The sequence below is a fragment of the Cricetulus griseus genome, chromosome 3 (genome assembly GCF_003668045.3).
Source record: "Cricetulus griseus strain 17A/GY chromosome 3, alternate assembly CriGri-PICRH-1.0, whole genome shotgun sequence".
In the NCBI taxonomy this organism is placed as follows: Eukaryota; Metazoa; Chordata; class Mammalia; order Rodentia; family Cricetidae; genus Cricetulus; species Cricetulus griseus.
In genome coordinates, this window is record NC_048596.1 from 159,641,263 (window position 1) to 159,657,135 (window position 15,873).

Genomic DNA, 15,873 nt, shown 5'->3' on the forward strand with positions numbered 1-15,873 from the left:
CACAGCCCATTCAGTTGGGTACCTTTGCCTGAATTCCTCACCGGGTGCTTCTGTTTGTGTCCTCATCTCCTTCCTCTCCTCTGCTGGCCTCAGCCCTATCATCCCCAAGCTCCCAGTTCCTTGCCAGCTTGCCCTATTCAGTGCCCGCCCATCTCCATCACCCATTTTCTGGAGGCCTCCTGGCAGTTGGCAGATACCTGGCAGGGCACCTCTGGCAGCTCATGCCAGGAGAAGACCTCCTTGCAAGGCCAGACTGTTATGGAGGTAGAAGGAGATAGAAACCCCACTCTTGCTCTCTAGAAGAAAAGCATGAGTTTAGGAGCACCGTTCTCCTTATGTGGAGTGGGGAGTCTTGGTGGCTGGCAGGTTTCTGATTGGGGTTCCATTTCTACAACATGAAGGTGGTGATCCTCACATAGGCTTGAGGCCCTGGCTTCAGAAAGAAGGTATGCCAGTGGTCTTCCTGCTGCCATCCCTGCTCCAGTGTGGTGCCGATGAGGCAGGGAGAGAGGGCAGTGTGGAGGGTGAAATGTCACTTCCCCATGCTAGGTGTGACCCACCTGCTAGGTGTGACCTCTGTTGTCCAGCCTGTCTGAGCATCCACCTCTTTCCTTGCACCTCAGCCTACAAGTAGACATATGTCCCTGTGGTTATGTCTTATTTCCCTCCGGTACACCCCCTACTCTCCTTGCAGGTGACTCAAGCCAAAGCCAGAGCCCTTTTAGCTCAGGCTCTCACAGCCCTGTAGAGTACCACACAGTTCTCCTGTGGCTTCAGACTCATGGGAAGGGGAGGCAAGCCTGGGTCAAGTGACTCCCGTCTCTCCTCAACTACCTCAGAGTCTTCAGCAGCCACCGTACTGTCGCCTATCCATTGTGAGCTGGGGTGAAAGGAGAGGATGGCCAGTTGGTAGAGACATAGCATATCCTCCTTATCCACCCACAGCTCCAGGAATGCGGCTCCTGACCAGGCTCCTGCATCTAAACCGTGAAAATCTAGCAGTGACAGGAGGGAAGTCCTAGCCCCTGGGCAGCTTGGGGACAGGTGGGAAATACCAGGAAGGAGAGGGAGACCTGAGAAGCCCCTTGTCTGCCCAGCCCCACCTCCTTCTGCCCTCTGGCTGCCCTGCCCTCTCAAGGACTTCCTCAGTCCAGGTCCCCAGTGTCCTGTTTGCTGAGACAGGCAGAACCCCTTTGTGACCCTTTCCCCCTCCCCCATCCATTGCGGCCCCCTCCTCAGGGTGTCTCAGATTCTCTGACTTGAGTTTCAGGAGGCACAATAGTCACATTCTGCAGCTCTGATTGCTGTAGGCTGGGCCTCTGGCTCTCCTTGAGATTAGGTTTCCTGTGCCCTGGACACTCCGGAATCACGGGGGGGGGGGGCACGGCAGGCAGATGAGATGCAGCACTAGGGAGGGCAGGAATGGGATCTGGAGTCACACCCCTGCCTGCTCTGGACCAACAGTTTGCATAGTTGAGGTATTCCTTTCTGTGGCTCTGGAGGCTCCACCTTTCCTTGACTCTAAGGAAGGACTGGTGGCACCCACAGGTGACTTGTATGGCTGAGGGTATGACAAGTGTACTCACTGAGTGTATCCACATGCCTAGGTGTGCTCTTGGAGTATAACTGAGGCTGGTCTGTGCACCCCTCCTGGCCCCTAAAGAATATGTTGGGTGAAGTCCATGGAGGCAGCTGGCCAGTGAGCTACACGCAGCTGCCCCCTTGCAGAATGAGCTTGTTTCGCGTGGGAGCTATGGAGTGTTGGCTATAGTGAGCAGGAATTCCTCCCTCACTTGCTAGGAGCCATAAATACATCCTTGTCTGTGGTTGGGGATATATATACACATACATACACATATACCTCAGGGTTTGGGCAATGCTGGGTTCTGGCTATGAGAGCTCAGCTTAAGAGGCAGTCTTCTCAAACACATACATGCACATGTGTGCAAGCAGACAGAGCGAGGAAGAAAGGGACAGAGAGAATGGCAGAGGGTTGGGACCAAAGGAAACTCAGAGATGGAGTTCAGGAAGAAAGCCAAAAACACAGTTAAGACTCAGGGGCTGAGAGGACGGAGCTAAAGTGAGGTGAGAAGGGCAGCTTTATGGGGAGCTTTTTGTCTCTCCCAAGAGACATTTATGAACATGTGGAAAGGAGGGACCCATGCTGGCTGCATCAGTTACATGCCATCTGACACCTGTTGTCTATAAGCTGTTACAGCAGGGATGGTCTGTGGTTTAGGAGTGACTAGAAAGCAGGTAAGAATTTACAGTCAAGGCCCTTCTGTGAACCCACTTGGGCCCATGCCCAGTCAATCCAAATTTCTCACCTCACCTGCCCCTTCATAGTCCTGCCCTCCACAAACCTTGCAGGGTACCAGGACCACTAGCAGGAGTGGTCTCTGCCTCAGAGATATACCTTGTATGAACAGCCTGGGTCCTCAGAGAAAGATGAGAGCTGTGCACTTGTGTGTCACCAGTGAATGGCCTGACAGATAACCACCCAACAGTACTGAGAATGAGCTCTGAGATTCTCTCTCTCTCTCTCTCTCTCTCTCTCTCTCTCTCTCTCTCTCTCTCTCTCTCTCTCTCTCTCCTAACCTAACCCAAGCTACCCGCCCTTCCAGGGCATCCATCAGACATGGGTAGGGCTTGGTTTTCAGGTATTTGCATTGGAAGGGTAGAGTGGGAGACACTTTAGAGCCTGGAGGAGAGTTTTGTTCGTCAACTCCAGGACTTGGAAGAGCATTGAATTGTCTTGGTTTGGGTCGAGGGAAGGTAGTAGTGAACCCTTTGTCCTGGTTCCTCCTCTTAGGGAAGTGGTTGGAGCCCCAGACTCTTTCTGTAATGTGGGTGCAGGGAGGAGCTTTTTCTTTTCCCAGCCTGGGCCAGACTGCCCTGACACTTGGACTGGAGCTATAGCCCTCACTTCCATGGCAGCCAGGCTGAAGACACTGAAGCAGAAACAGCCCCCAGGGGACATGGCACCAGCAAACTGGGGAAGCAGGGTGACAGTGTCCAGTGTGGACTGGGCAGGACAAGATGAGAGATGAATCAGCACCTGCCTGCCTTGTATGAGCCAGTGCCATCTCTGTCCCTCTGCTGTTGCACAGGCCACCAGCTGGCCCATTGTCCCCAGTGAGAAAGCAGACACTGAAGGGAGTTCTGTGCAGGCAGGAGCTCACTGTCTACCCACTGGCAGGGGCTCCTAGAGAAGAGTGGTGATGGGCTGGGGACAAGGAGGGAGGAAGGGAGGTGGTTCAGGCAAAAAGGCAGACAAGGCAAGGCCAGATTCCGGAAGACCACCCTCCACCTTCAGAGCAGAGGACTCGGCCCCCACTGCACGGCCTCAGGTTCCCTCCTGTGCTTTTGGCAGTGGGCAGTGTGCAAGGCCTGTGAACAGCAGATAAAGAGTTCAGGCTGAGTATTTTTTCTCACTAACCGTGGATTTGTGTGTTTGTTCAGCTGGTGGCTCTGATAAGCCCCATTCTGCCAGATAAAAGCCAAGCAGCTATGAGGCGGGGCCAGGGAGGGGTTGTTGTAAAGGGGCCTTCCTCCTCTCTGTCTGAATCCTGGGTTATAACCTCTCCCAGGAGTCCCAGGCAGAAGAGGGGTCAAGGTGCCTAGACACTGTGATGTGCTGCTGGTCCATCCCTAGGGGTGTCTAGAACTGGTACAGACCTTGTTTCAAGGCATCCCAGAGAGCCCACCACATGGGAAAGCTGTCCTCCGGCTCCCATCTCTGGATGTCAGGATGTCCCTTGGCTGACCTCAGAGCCTGACCACTGAGGACCCAGTGACCTGTCTGGTTCCCTGTCAACCTCCATCTTATGTCTGTCAGGATGTGTTCTGAGCTCTCAGGGTATTAACATCTCTTACTTCCGAGATACCCTTGGCCCTGTTGGGCAGGGGGTCCATTCTCGCTGAACTGTTAGGTCCTTGGACTTCACGACACGGTACTCAGAGCATCTGCTGCCTTTCAGCAAAGCCAGGGTACCAGCTTCATCCCCCCTGCCTTTTCATGGCACAGGCAAGGATCATAAAAGCTGAGGTTAGTACCCTGGCTGCAGCTGCCCTTGCTGTGGGGCTGACTCCTCTGCCTGTGAGCCTAGGTCCAGACTTCCAGTGTTTCTGCCTTTTGTCCTAGAGCTGAGCTGAGCTTGTTGGGGGCTGGTGGTGGCAGCATTGTGGCAATGCTGGCTAGGGACGCCAGCCATAAGATGGCTGCCAAGGTCTAAAATGGCTGCCAGCAGCGCCCAGAGCCACGCCTGGTGGCGCGTGGCAGCCGGCCTCATCCTCCCAGCCTCTCCTGCTTGCTCCTTTAATATGAACTAATAGTAATAACAGCAGCACCCTTTGGGGAAGTGTCCCGGTTTAAAAGGATTTCCTGTCTGTCACACTCTCCTGGAGCCCCATTTGTCTCTGCCTTAGTCACTGGCGCACCTCCATCTCTTTGTCACGTTCTCTTCTCATTCTGTCCCTTGGCTGGGTGTGTGCACACCCACTCACACATGAATGGACATGCAGCTCTCCCTCTCTACTTGGCCTTTTGCAGTAGGCCAGTTGCATTCCTATGGGGTAGATTCTGAGCCCCCTCAAATTGACCCAGGTCTGGAGGCCTTTGGGGATGTGTTGACCCCAGGATGGGTGGAATTCATCGAAGTCTACAGAGCAGCATGGCATGTGCCACGCATTCTTCGATGGACTCTGCATGCCAGTTCGAGGCTATGCCCTTCTTCAGCCCCATTTAGATATAGAGGTGGCTTCACAGTGGGGTTTCAAGAAGGCCCTAGCATAGGTCACCTAGACCCCCTCCTTGGCTTCTGCTTGGGCTGGCATGAACTTGAATCAAACCCAGGGATCCAGAGAGGGAGAAGAACATTCATACTGTACTGTGTGATACCAGGGTACAATGAGGCCTCAAGATACAGTCCATGATTGGAGGAGGAGGCTGTAGGCTCCCTCCATAGCAGAGAATGCCAAGCAAAGAGGTGACCCTGCGTGGCATGGAGAAGGGCACACCTTAGACTGGAGAGGGAGCTGCTGAGCACTTTCCTCATAACCTCTGTTCTCTTAATTCATAACAATTAAAAAAAATTGAATGACTGGGGCTGTAACTCAGTGGCAGAGCTCTGGCTCTAAGTTCAATTCCTAGTACTGGAGACAGACAGAGACAGAGAGAGAGAGAGAGAGAGAGAGAGAGAGAGAGAGAGAGAGAGAGAGAGAGAGAGCACAGATTGAACAAGATGAAAGAAAAGGATAGCAGGCCCCAAAATGTGACATACCATGAACTAGCCCAGGAGCTTGGCCAGTGCTCCCAGACACAGATGTACAGAGCCTTGACTCTTAGTAAAATCCTCCTGGGAGACAAGCAGGACACGCATGGAGCTGTGGGTGAATTTGGGGTGACTGGGCCACTATGAGGAACCCAACAAAGCCTTGGCCAGAACCAGGACACAGTGTCAGATGCCACCTCTGTGGTCCTTATGAATAGCTGAGTCTTCACCAAGTGCCCTACAACCTACCCCAGCACCCCCACCCTCTCATCAGCTGTCATGCCCAGGCAGGCATTCTGAAGGTCCCCATCTTGCCCCTGGCACACACAAAGCTTTGGAGGACCTGGGGGACGGAGAGTGGGGGGCTTTCTCAAGCTCTGCAAAATATTCGCACACACACTCCTCCCTGCCCCCAGCCCTCTGTGAGCTTCCACCACACAATAGGCCCTTGTCTCAGGGCTCCCTCTGAGCAGCTGTGGCAATGGGGCATGAGACAACCCAGACAGGCTGGCACAGAATGGGTGGCAGCAGGGCACACCTCCCCCTCCGGGTTGCCAGGCATTGCTTGTAAGCATAAAGGTGAGATGGAGGGGGCATGAGCCCACAGAACAGCATTAATTAATGGACTTAGGGAGGGGAATACCCCTCTGGGAGAAGGAGAGCCCTGGGGGTCTGCCTTGTTATTGGCAATGCCCAACACTGACTTCTTCCCTTGGTGCCCCCCTGATTTCTGACTCTTGATCAGAGCTACCTAACCTGTCCCTCAGGGCGCACTGAACAGTTTCTAGAGGAAGTTTGCGTTGTCACAACTAAGGTGCTATTGGTATCTAGTGGGTAGAGACCAAAGATGCCACCACACCCTGCCCAGGATGCCCTCCCCCTGCCTCAGTGACCAATCCAGTCTAAATGTTGGGAGTAAAGTATGCACTATCTTCCCTCTGCCTGTTAGGAAAACAGGGCTAGCCCTGGAGTCTAGGCAAAGGGGTCTATTGCCTGGTATAGGTCCCCAAGGCTAGCCCTGGAGCCTGGGTGAAGGGGTCTGTTGCCTGGGATGGGTGCCCAAGGCTGGAGGGTCAGGTGCTTGGCTAATGGTTTTATGAAACTTTGCTCCTGATTCTTTTTCCCTTTTGTTTCTCCTGCAGAATCCGGACAATCAGATAGTTCAAACCAGCAAGGAGATGCGGACATCAAACCACTGCCCAATGGTCAGTGCCCCACCCTCTCCCCTTCACTCAGCTGTCCAGTGACCTGGGCTGTCATCCAAGGAGGGAGGTTCCCCTGGTGTATGCTCCTTTTTGTGGGAAGAACTTTGGAGGAGTGGGTAGGCACCCCACCCTGATCTGGCTTCACTCACCAACCATTTTCTTTCTTTAGGGCACTTAAGTTTCCAGGACTGCTTTGTGACTTCCGGGGTCTGGAATGTGACAGAGCTGGTGAGAGTATCACAGAGTAAGTTGTACCCTGTCAGGGCCAGGGACCAGGACTAGGATGCAGAGGTGGTTTTCAGATTTCACAGGATTATACTGATGACATTTTAGGGACTCTCTGCCCATTTGGCCTTGAGCTGGGTGGAACAGTTGTCCAGAGGATACTGTCCCTAACCTCTGCTATGGGGCGGGGAACTCACAACCAAAAACTCTCCCGTTACCACCCACCCAGGAAAGGGGTCTTCCCAGCAGCTTAGACATCACAGTGAGCTCTTCCTGGGCTTCTAGGAAGTGGTTTATGGCAGCATAGTTGGCCTGTGGGGATTACAACAGCATATCCCAACCTCACCACCCTCTCTGTCTTCCCAGCTCCTGTTGCCACTGCATCAGGGCCCAACTTTTCGCTGGCAGACCTGGAAAGCCCCAGTTACTACAACATCAACCAAGTGACCCTGGGACGGCGGTCCATCACCTCCCCTCCTTCCACCAGGTAAGCCGGGACAGTGGCCTCCTCACCTTCCTAACCACCTCCCTATGGCTTCAGCTGCTCTGCTTCCTGGGCTAAGGTATTCCAGGGTGTCATCATGCTCAGCCACCCATTGAGCTTCCTGCTTTATGCTGTCATGAAGCACAACAAGGCATGGCTATGCCTGGAAGTGAGGCTAAGAGAAGGCCTATTATCTTGTGGAGTTGGCATTTGAGCCCAGACAAAGCTAGTGGGGGGAATCCACCTGGAGACTCCAGGCAACCTTCCTCTCAGTCAGACTTGAACAAGTTGTCAGGACTAGAAGACTTTTGGACTCTTTCAGGGGATTGGGGACCACTGGAGGACATGATGGAATATGCATTCCAGAAAGCTCCCTCCAGCCACAGCATGTGTAGCAGGGCTGACAGCAGCGAGGCCACTGCACCAGGATGGAACAAAGGAAGGCCTGCACAGGGAGGGCAGTTTGCAGAAAGAGAGAAATGCCTGGGAGAGAAATCCCAAGGTCTGAATCTGAATCAGACTTCTTCTGGGAAGGTTGAGTCTTTGCTTTTTTTTTCCTAGACAGGGTTTCTCTGTGTAGTCCCAGCTTTTCGTAACTCGCTCCATAGACCAGGCTGGCCAGGGACTCACAGAGATCTGCCTGCCTCTGCCTCCTGAGAGCTGGGATCAAAGGCTTGCATCACCACTGCCCAACTGAGTCCTTGCTTTTTAACTGGAACATTTTGTTCACCATATAGCTTTTCCTTTGGAATTTAAGTTGTTTGTTTTTGTTTTTGTTTTTTTAAAGTCAGGGTAGCCCTGGCTGTCCTGAAACTCATTCTGTAGACCAGGCTAGCCTGCTTGCCTCTGCCTTTTGAGTGCTAGAACTAAAGGTGTACACTATCATGCCTGGTATGGGTATGGGTATATGGCCAGAGGCTTTGGAGCTAGTATGACAGTTCCCTGACATGAGTGGTGGGAATCAAACTCAGGTTCTCGGTAAGAGCAGTGCATGCTATTAGCCACCAAGTGTCTCTCAAGCCTCTGGTGTTTGTTTTTAATATTGCATTAGAATATTTTTGTTATTTATTTATTTATTTATTTATTTTTGAGACAAGTCCAACTAGCTGGTCTGGAATTCACTGCAATCCTCCTGTGTCAGCCTTCTGGGTACTAGGGTTACAGATGTGAGCCACCACTGTTAGTTTACAGTACTTTTTAACGAATAAGTTTCATGACACAACTGAGCTGATAGGAAATAGTGACTGAGCCACAGAAGGCAGATAAAGGTTTTGCCTGTTCTTTGATGGGTACTCAGTGATCTAGTAACCTGAGGGAGAGCAGGTCTGAAGATGTTCTGCTACAGGAACTGGAGTGCTTCTGTGGGCTGGTGCTCACCAGTGTACAGTACCTGGGCCTCAGTACCTGGTGCTGCTTAGACCTTTGGCCCACTGGCCTCCTCCCGTCTTCCTCAGCACCACCAAGCGCCCCAAGTCCATCGATGACAGCGAGATGGAGAGCCCCGTTGATGACGTGTTCTATCCTGGGACAGGCCGCTCTCCAGCAGCTGGCAGCAGCCAGTCTAGCGGATGGCCCAACGACGTGGATGCAGGTATGGAGGCGGCCGTCACAGCGTTGCAGCCTGTGTGTCCCTGCAGTCTTTTTTGTCAGGTGGCTCTTACAGACTCTTGGTCCTAAGGGGACAGACGATACTGAAGCAGGGGAGTGAGGTAAAGAGCTGAGCCTTCCAAGTTGGTAGCTAGTTTGTGGCCATGGTGGGTAGAGCAGATGGCTACCAAGCCTATAGTGCCATTTTATTAAAGGCATGGCCTCTTTTTCATAGATCCCTTGCCTCTTGAGACCTGCCCAGCCTCGTGGTTCCCTGGATTAAACCACTTTTCCACCTGGGCCCAGGGTTGTATTTGAGGCCTCTTGGCTTTCTGAGGCAGGCGCTGCCCTGGTATTAGAAGGCATTCAGCAGCATTCCTGGCTCCACCACTAGATGCCAGTAGCAAACATCTACCCCTTTAGTCAGTTGTTTTGAGACAGAGCCTAGCTATGTAATAACCAGGCTGGCTTCAAACTCCAGCCGCCTTTATTCCACCTCCTGAGTGTTGGGATTGCAGGCTGCATCATCACTTTCGGCCACCCTATTTAGACGACTATAAATGTCCCCAGACATTGCCAGATGCTCTCAGGAAGACAGATTTGAGGTGGCTAACCCTGGCCTTGGAGCCCAGCTTTACAAAGAGGCTCAGAACTCAGGGTGGAAGGGCAGAATTGTCTTGAGAAGCTAGCAATGAGCAGAGAGTCTGAAGAGCCCAGAGGAAGCAGCCCAGACCTTCCCAGTCCTCGCTGAGATGGTTTCCGGTTGAGCCAGCCCTGGGCTGCTCCAGTGCATGCTGATGGTGTGGGCAGCCTGAAAGTCCAGAGGGAAGACTGCACATAAGAAGCTATGGGTGTCCTTGAGGCCCTAGGACTCACAAAGGCAGGCCAGGCCTACTTTGTACAGTGTGCTTAGAACTTGCCTGCTCTAGATTGAGCGAGGGACACTCTAGATGGGGCTGGAGACTGGGCTTCATTGTTTAAACCAGGGTCTGATCTGATGGCAATTTTTCAGGTAGAGACCCAGCTGAGGGAGCCAGTACAGACCCTGGTTTTGACTCTGGTTCCTGTGCAAAGACAGCAAAGCTTACCTCGTGGGCTTGGGCAGAGAGAATGGACTTGGCACTCTCTAGAGCACCAGAGGAGACCGTGCTTTGTGGAAAGGCACCCCAGCATGACTTGGAGGTGCTGCTCAGGGCTTCCCTGTGGCAGACAGGGCCTGGGCCTGTGTAACCTACACATACCCTTAAGGGAATTTCTGGAGATGGATAGAGAGGGAGTTGGAAGGTTGGATATCACTATATCCTGGATCCCAGCTGATCCTGGCCTTGGGCAAGTGACATCTTCTGCAAAGACTGCTGCTGGGGTACCTTGATGACCTGTTGAAGCCAGTGACTGTCCATGTTCCCAAGAACCTACTCGCCAGGCTTCTGCAGTCCTCCCTCCCTGTCTGCTCTACTGCCTGCCATTTCTGTTGCTCTGGCAGCCCTGCCATGCACTGCGCCCCCAGGATCCCTTACCCCCCAACTTGTCGTTGTTTCCCTGGGCTGCGACAAATCGCCAATTAAGCAGCCCAGCTGCAGGATAGGAACAGCTGGGTAGGCACTGTGCAGCAGCAGGGACAGCTGTGCACAGCTGGTGAGGCACTCCCCCCTCCTCACCGTACCAGCTATCAGGTGGCACACAGCTGCCATCAGATAACACCTCTGCTGGTCGCTGGGAGCCCCCACCCCCACCCTGCCACGTCTCTCTGTGGTTGAAACTCTGGTTTTCTGTTCTGCAACTCTCCATTCCCATCAAAACCAGTAAGATTCATCCCCCAAAGATGGCAGCTCAGCGTCTGCCTCATCCCCACCTTGCCTAGTTAGCCCAAGATAAGAGACACCAAAAGAATGTGCCCCTGGGAGCCCTGCTTACCAGCCTGTTACTTGGATGCTGTGCACACTGGACAGGGATGACATTGGCTTGCAATCCCAGACTCTTAGAGGCAAAGCCCACACAGGATGTTTTTGTGCCCCTGTCTCTGGCTGGATGCCACCCTTGCCTTTGGGCACCAGGGCAGAGAAGAACCCCTCTCTCTAAGCCCTGTGGCCTGGGCAGTCCTTGCCCTCTGGCTCATCCTCAGTGTCCTCCCAGCTCTCTGGCTCCTATCTTTGTTCTCTTGTTGGATGTTGTACCCTCTGGAGGCTCTTAGCTATGCTTTCCCTTTTCCTTCTCTCCAGAGAGGCAGAGCTGACTTCCTCAGACTAGAGTGTCCTAGGTCATCTTGCCCCAGGTCCCAGCCTGTGCCTCCCACCCATGTCCCTCTGGCCCCTTTCATTGTCTACAGGTCCTGGCTTGCCACCTGACTCCTGTGGGCTCCTCATGCATCCCTTCCTAGATGCTAGCCCTGCATCCCATTTTATCCCTTTATCAGTCAATGGTCAGGGAGCAGTATGCCTTCCCTGCCCCCCTTGCCCCGCATACTCTCTCCATGTTACCAGGGGCCTCATTTTACTCTTTCAGAAGCAACCATAGCCAGATTGCACCCCTGAGGTCAGGCCATAGAAGGAGCAGAGCAGGGCTGGAGGTGGAGGAAGGGCTGCTGGGCGCTGGGGAGAGAAGGAGCGAGGAGCGGGCTGCTTTGCTGGCTTCCCACCCCAGCCAGCTAAACCTGCGTGTCGCTGCTTCCTCCCCCCAGGCCCTGCTTCTCTAAAGAAGTCAGGAAAGCTGGACTTCTGCAGTGCCCTCTCCTCTCAGGGCAGTTCCCCACGCATGGCTTTCACCCATCACCCGCTGCCTGTGCTTGCTGGAGTCAGACCAGGTGAGAGATGGAGGCGGAGGCGGGCTTAAAGGGACACTGCGGGAGGCAGCCACCACCAGGGGCAGCTGGCCAGGTACAACAGGGGCCAGGGCTCACTCTAAGTGACAGATCTGGGCTCCTTGAGTGGGGTCATGGCACAGCAGTGGGGTGGCTTGGGACGGGCAATGTACCCCTGGGAACCAGGCTTGCCCAGTCCGTTCCTAGATTCCCTCGCACACGCTAACTCTGGCTGTGTAAGTCTATGTTGGGTGCATGTTTTGCACATGCTCACTGGGAGCTGCATGCAGCCTCCACCTCCCCCACCAGCAAGTATTGAGCCAAATTGCTCTCCTGTGGAATGCTCAGCAGTTCCTGGTGTCTGTCCTAGGGCAAACTGTCACCTAGTCTGGGCTTCTCTGCCTTTCCCAGAAGCAAAGGGGTGTGTTCAAAGAACAAGTGGCCTGCTGTGGAAAGGACTGTCCTGCTTCTTTGAGGGTACATCTCTTCAGGCCCCGAGAAGATGACGGATCTTCCCGAGGGTGGGGCCAGACGAGAACACATGGGACCCGGCCCCCTCTTGCTTGCTACTTTCCCCCCTCGGCACCCATCTGGCAGTAAAGGCCTGGCTTTTGTTTGCACACGGCCCATGTCTGCCATTCCTCTCTTCTCTTCTGTAGGGCACAACAGGGAGGTTTACCTCCCAGCTTCCTCCTTGGGGCCTCCTGGCTTAGAGCCCAGAGGCAGCCAGTACAGGGGCAGGGTGTGGTGGCCATGAGGTGGGGGTGGGGAGCCCAGGCCTTGTGCCGGCAGCAGGAGGGAGGCAGGCTCCACTGGGCTGTACTCCATTTTTATGAACTTCAGTGAGAAGCCAAGTTTCCTCAGCCCCCTAGTGAAACAGAGAGCAAGAGTGAGCTGATTGGAACCAGACGGGAGGGAGAGACCATGGGGAAGAGGCCTGAGCAGGGGTGGGAACTGTGAGCACACAACCCATGAAGGAGGCCTGTGGATCCTACTTCACTCGTGGAGTCGTGTGTGTGGCAGGTGCCCGCCCTGCACAGGCAGGACCTGTCCATGCAGGGGCCCTGGAGCCATGGCATGCTGGTGTCTGCCCTTCAGGCAGGCTCACATCTAGGGCAGGGCAAATGAGGTGTTTACAAAGGGTGCAAAAAGGAAAATGTCAAAAACTCAATCCTCAAGATAAGTTATCTATTAATATATTATTTCTTTTTTTAAAAGATTTTATTTATTTATTATGTATACAACATTCTGCTTCCCTGTATATCTGCACACCAGAAGAGGGCACCAGATCTCATAATAGATGGCTGTGAGCCACCATGTGGTTGCTGGGAATTGAACTCAGGACCTCTGGTAGAGCAGTCAGGGCTCTTAACCTCTGAGCCATCTCTCCAGCCCTTAATGTATTGTTCCTAAAAAATGAAAACAGTTTCAAAACAGGATGAGGCCAACACTTGAAATCCCAGCATACAGGAGGCTGGGACAGGATCAAGAATTTGAGTCTATGTGACTCTGTCTCAAAAAACAAATAAGAGCAAAAGCTTATGACAAGCAAATATGGCAGGAAGCTTGACTAATGTAGACCCCTGAGTTCAATCATCAGTACTGAAAGAAACAAAAGAAAATCTACCAACCAAAACAAACAACAGTAAAAAGCAGCCAGACACACGCCTGCAGTCCACGCATCAGGGAAGAGACAAGAGGATCGGGAGCTCAAGTCCAGCCTGGGCGACAAGAAATCCCACCGCAGCAAACAAACCAACCAGAAAAACAACTTGCTGGCAATTTTAAACAGATAACACCCAACCCTGCACTTGTAGCTGTCCACCTGCCTCAACTACTCCCTCCCCGCAGCTCCAGTCAAACATTATTTATAGAAGCAAGGCAGCTGGCCCTCAGGTAGTAGTCTGCCAGTTTAGTTTTTATTGCATTTGAATGTTTTTTTTTATTTTTTAATTTAGATGACTGAGGGTTTTTGTGCCCTGACACAGAGCTTCAGCCCCACTATGCCTCTTCCTGGGGATCCTCAGCCTGGCCACTGCCACATCTTTCTTCCCCATGTGACTGTCTTTACAGCCTTTTCTCTCTCCTGCTTCTGTGCACACAGGGAGCCCCCGGGCCACAGCATCAGCCCTGCACTTCCCCTCCACGTCCATCATCCAGCAGTCGAGCCCGTATTTTACACATCCAACCATCCGCTACCACCACCACCATGGGCAGGACTCGCTGAAGGAGTTTGTGCAGTTTGTGTGCTCTGACGGCTCGGGTCAGGCCACTGGACAGGTGAGTCCAGAGGGCACAGGAGGCCTCATAGCCTCATATATTTGTCTGTCTGCCTGTCTGTCTGTCTGTCTGTCTGATTGTCTTTCTGTCTGTTTAAGGGCTCACGAGGAGAGGGCCAAAAATCAGGAGCATACATGGAGTTGGAGTAGCAGAGCCCATAGACTCTATCTTGTGAACAATTTTAGTGGGCTTGGGGCCAGGGTCTGCATATTGTCCTAGGGTCTGTCTGTTAGGGACTGGAGAGGTAGGGCAGCTGCCCAACCCTCCCTTCAGGGGCTGCTTCCCTTCCTGTTGACTCTTCGTTCCCAGTAGAAATGAACATATGATTTGTGCAATCTAGGCCTTGGACCTCTACCTCTCTAAAATCTAGGAGGTCAAGGATTTGACAGATTGTGGACCTGAGTCTGTCTGGCTCATTACTTTGGACTGCTGATTCTTGGTGGTGTGAGGCTGTCCTGGACTCGGTGGGAGGCAACCCTGGCCCCCATCTAACAGATACCTTCTCCTTCTCAGTCATGGGTGTCAAATCTATCTCCAGCTTTCCAGGGTCCCCACGTGATGCCTGTGTGAAGATTCCTATACCAGGACTCTTACCATAACCCACACTGTTATGGTTCTAGAACAAAGCCCTTCAGATCCACAGCCCCTGTGGAACACAGGGGTTCCCTGTGGGTTCTTTTCCACCAGCCAGCCCTGGGGCCTGGTCCAAACTCAGGGTGCTCTGCAAAGGGATTATCCAGGAAGATAACCTGCCAGAGATGCTGGCAGAACATGCTCAGGCTCTAGGGGTCACTTGAGAAGGGATATGGTGGTCCAGACCTCTGAAGAGTTTTGTAGCCCAGCACCGTGAAGACTCCCCCATTCCTGGGCCAGTGCAGGTAGCCTGGCTGTTAGAAGTCATCAGGAGGATGCTCAAAGGGCTTAGAAAGCAGGTTGGGAGAGGTGTTCTGGAAGTTCACACCAGAGACAGTCCAAGGGGAGCAGCAGGGATCCCCTGTTGTTCAGCCACACTGCCTTGATGTGCTCGAGGAAGAATGAGTGGTTCTGGCATATGGCTGGGCTGGGTTCTCTGTCCACCCTGGATCTGGTCCTGTTTCCTCTGCTTGCTCACCCATCCCCGCCCTTCCACTGTCCTCATCCTCTTCCCTACTTTATCCCACAAGGGTTTTCTCTTGCCGACTCTCTAGCTCCTTAGCACTTGGTGGCCTTCCTGCCTCTCTATAAACACTGTCTGTCTTAGGAGGGTGGGAGGGTAGAACCCTTATTACCACTTCAGAGATAGAGCAAACTCCAGAGAGATGCTAACTTGCCTTTTCACCTCAGAGACAGCCAGGCTTGGAGTCTAGATGAACAGGACCTAGGAACCAATGCAAAGAGTCATCTCTCCCTGCAGGACCCTGAAGAAAGAATCAGTTGACCCCTGCCTCCTGAGGGCTGGGTTCTGAGCCTCACCTGTGACCTAATATGTGTAACATGGACTGTCCTAGAGTTATTTTCTCAAGACAGGTACTTATTCCATGAGATGCAGACAGAGGTGTAAACAGACACCTTACTGAGTGTAGCTAACAATGGGGAGTAGGGAATCCTCTTAGGACTTCCTCTGTGACCTGTAACTGAGAGAAAAGCCTGCTGCAGGAGCTCTTGTGGGTCTGAGGGGAGATGCACTCATGTTGGTGAAGAGGGTGGTTTATCGATGCTATGTTCTACCCCACCACCACCACCCTGCCCCTGCTGCCATAGAACAGCAGTCCTCAGAATTAGTATATGCAGAGTCACCAGAAGCTTTGGCCTGCAGGTTGTTCCAGCAAAGGTAGAGCCTAAGAACCCAAGTGTCTACCCAGATCTTGCTCCTGGACTGCTGGCTACACTTTAGGAACCACTGGCCTGGAGCCTAACAGAGCACCTCCTAAGCACCTCACAAATCCCAGGTTACAGACCAGCTTTTCAGGAAAACAGCCATGTAGGGAAAATTGCAGACCATTACAGAGGACTTCCCAGCACCCTAATATTTTATCCTTCCAT

General features: G+C 53.0%; 1 protein-coding gene across 6 annotated transcripts in view; it reads left to right on the forward strand.

The window, feature by feature from the left end:
* Positions 1–15,873, forward strand: part of Nfix (nuclear factor I X) — a 68,947-nt gene that overhangs the window by 38,812 nt on the left and 14,262 nt on the right. For 4 of the 6 annotated variants that reach the window (XM_027406234.2, XM_035442547.1, XM_027406233.2 and 1 more), the window contains 6 exons: positions 6,416–6,478; positions 6,648–6,722; positions 7,070–7,190; positions 8,642–8,778; positions 11,452–11,574; positions 13,676–13,851. In XM_027406234.2, coding sequence (XP_027262035.1) covers positions 6,416–6,478; positions 6,648–6,722; positions 7,070–7,190; positions 8,642–8,778; positions 11,452–11,574; positions 13,676–13,851 — 695 coding nt within the window. The remainder of the gene's footprint in view (positions 1–6,415; positions 6,479–6,647; positions 6,723–7,069; positions 7,191–8,641; positions 8,779–11,451; positions 11,575–13,675; positions 13,852–15,873) is intronic. The other 2 variants (XM_027406235.2, XM_027406237.2) reach the window with 1 other exon arrangement.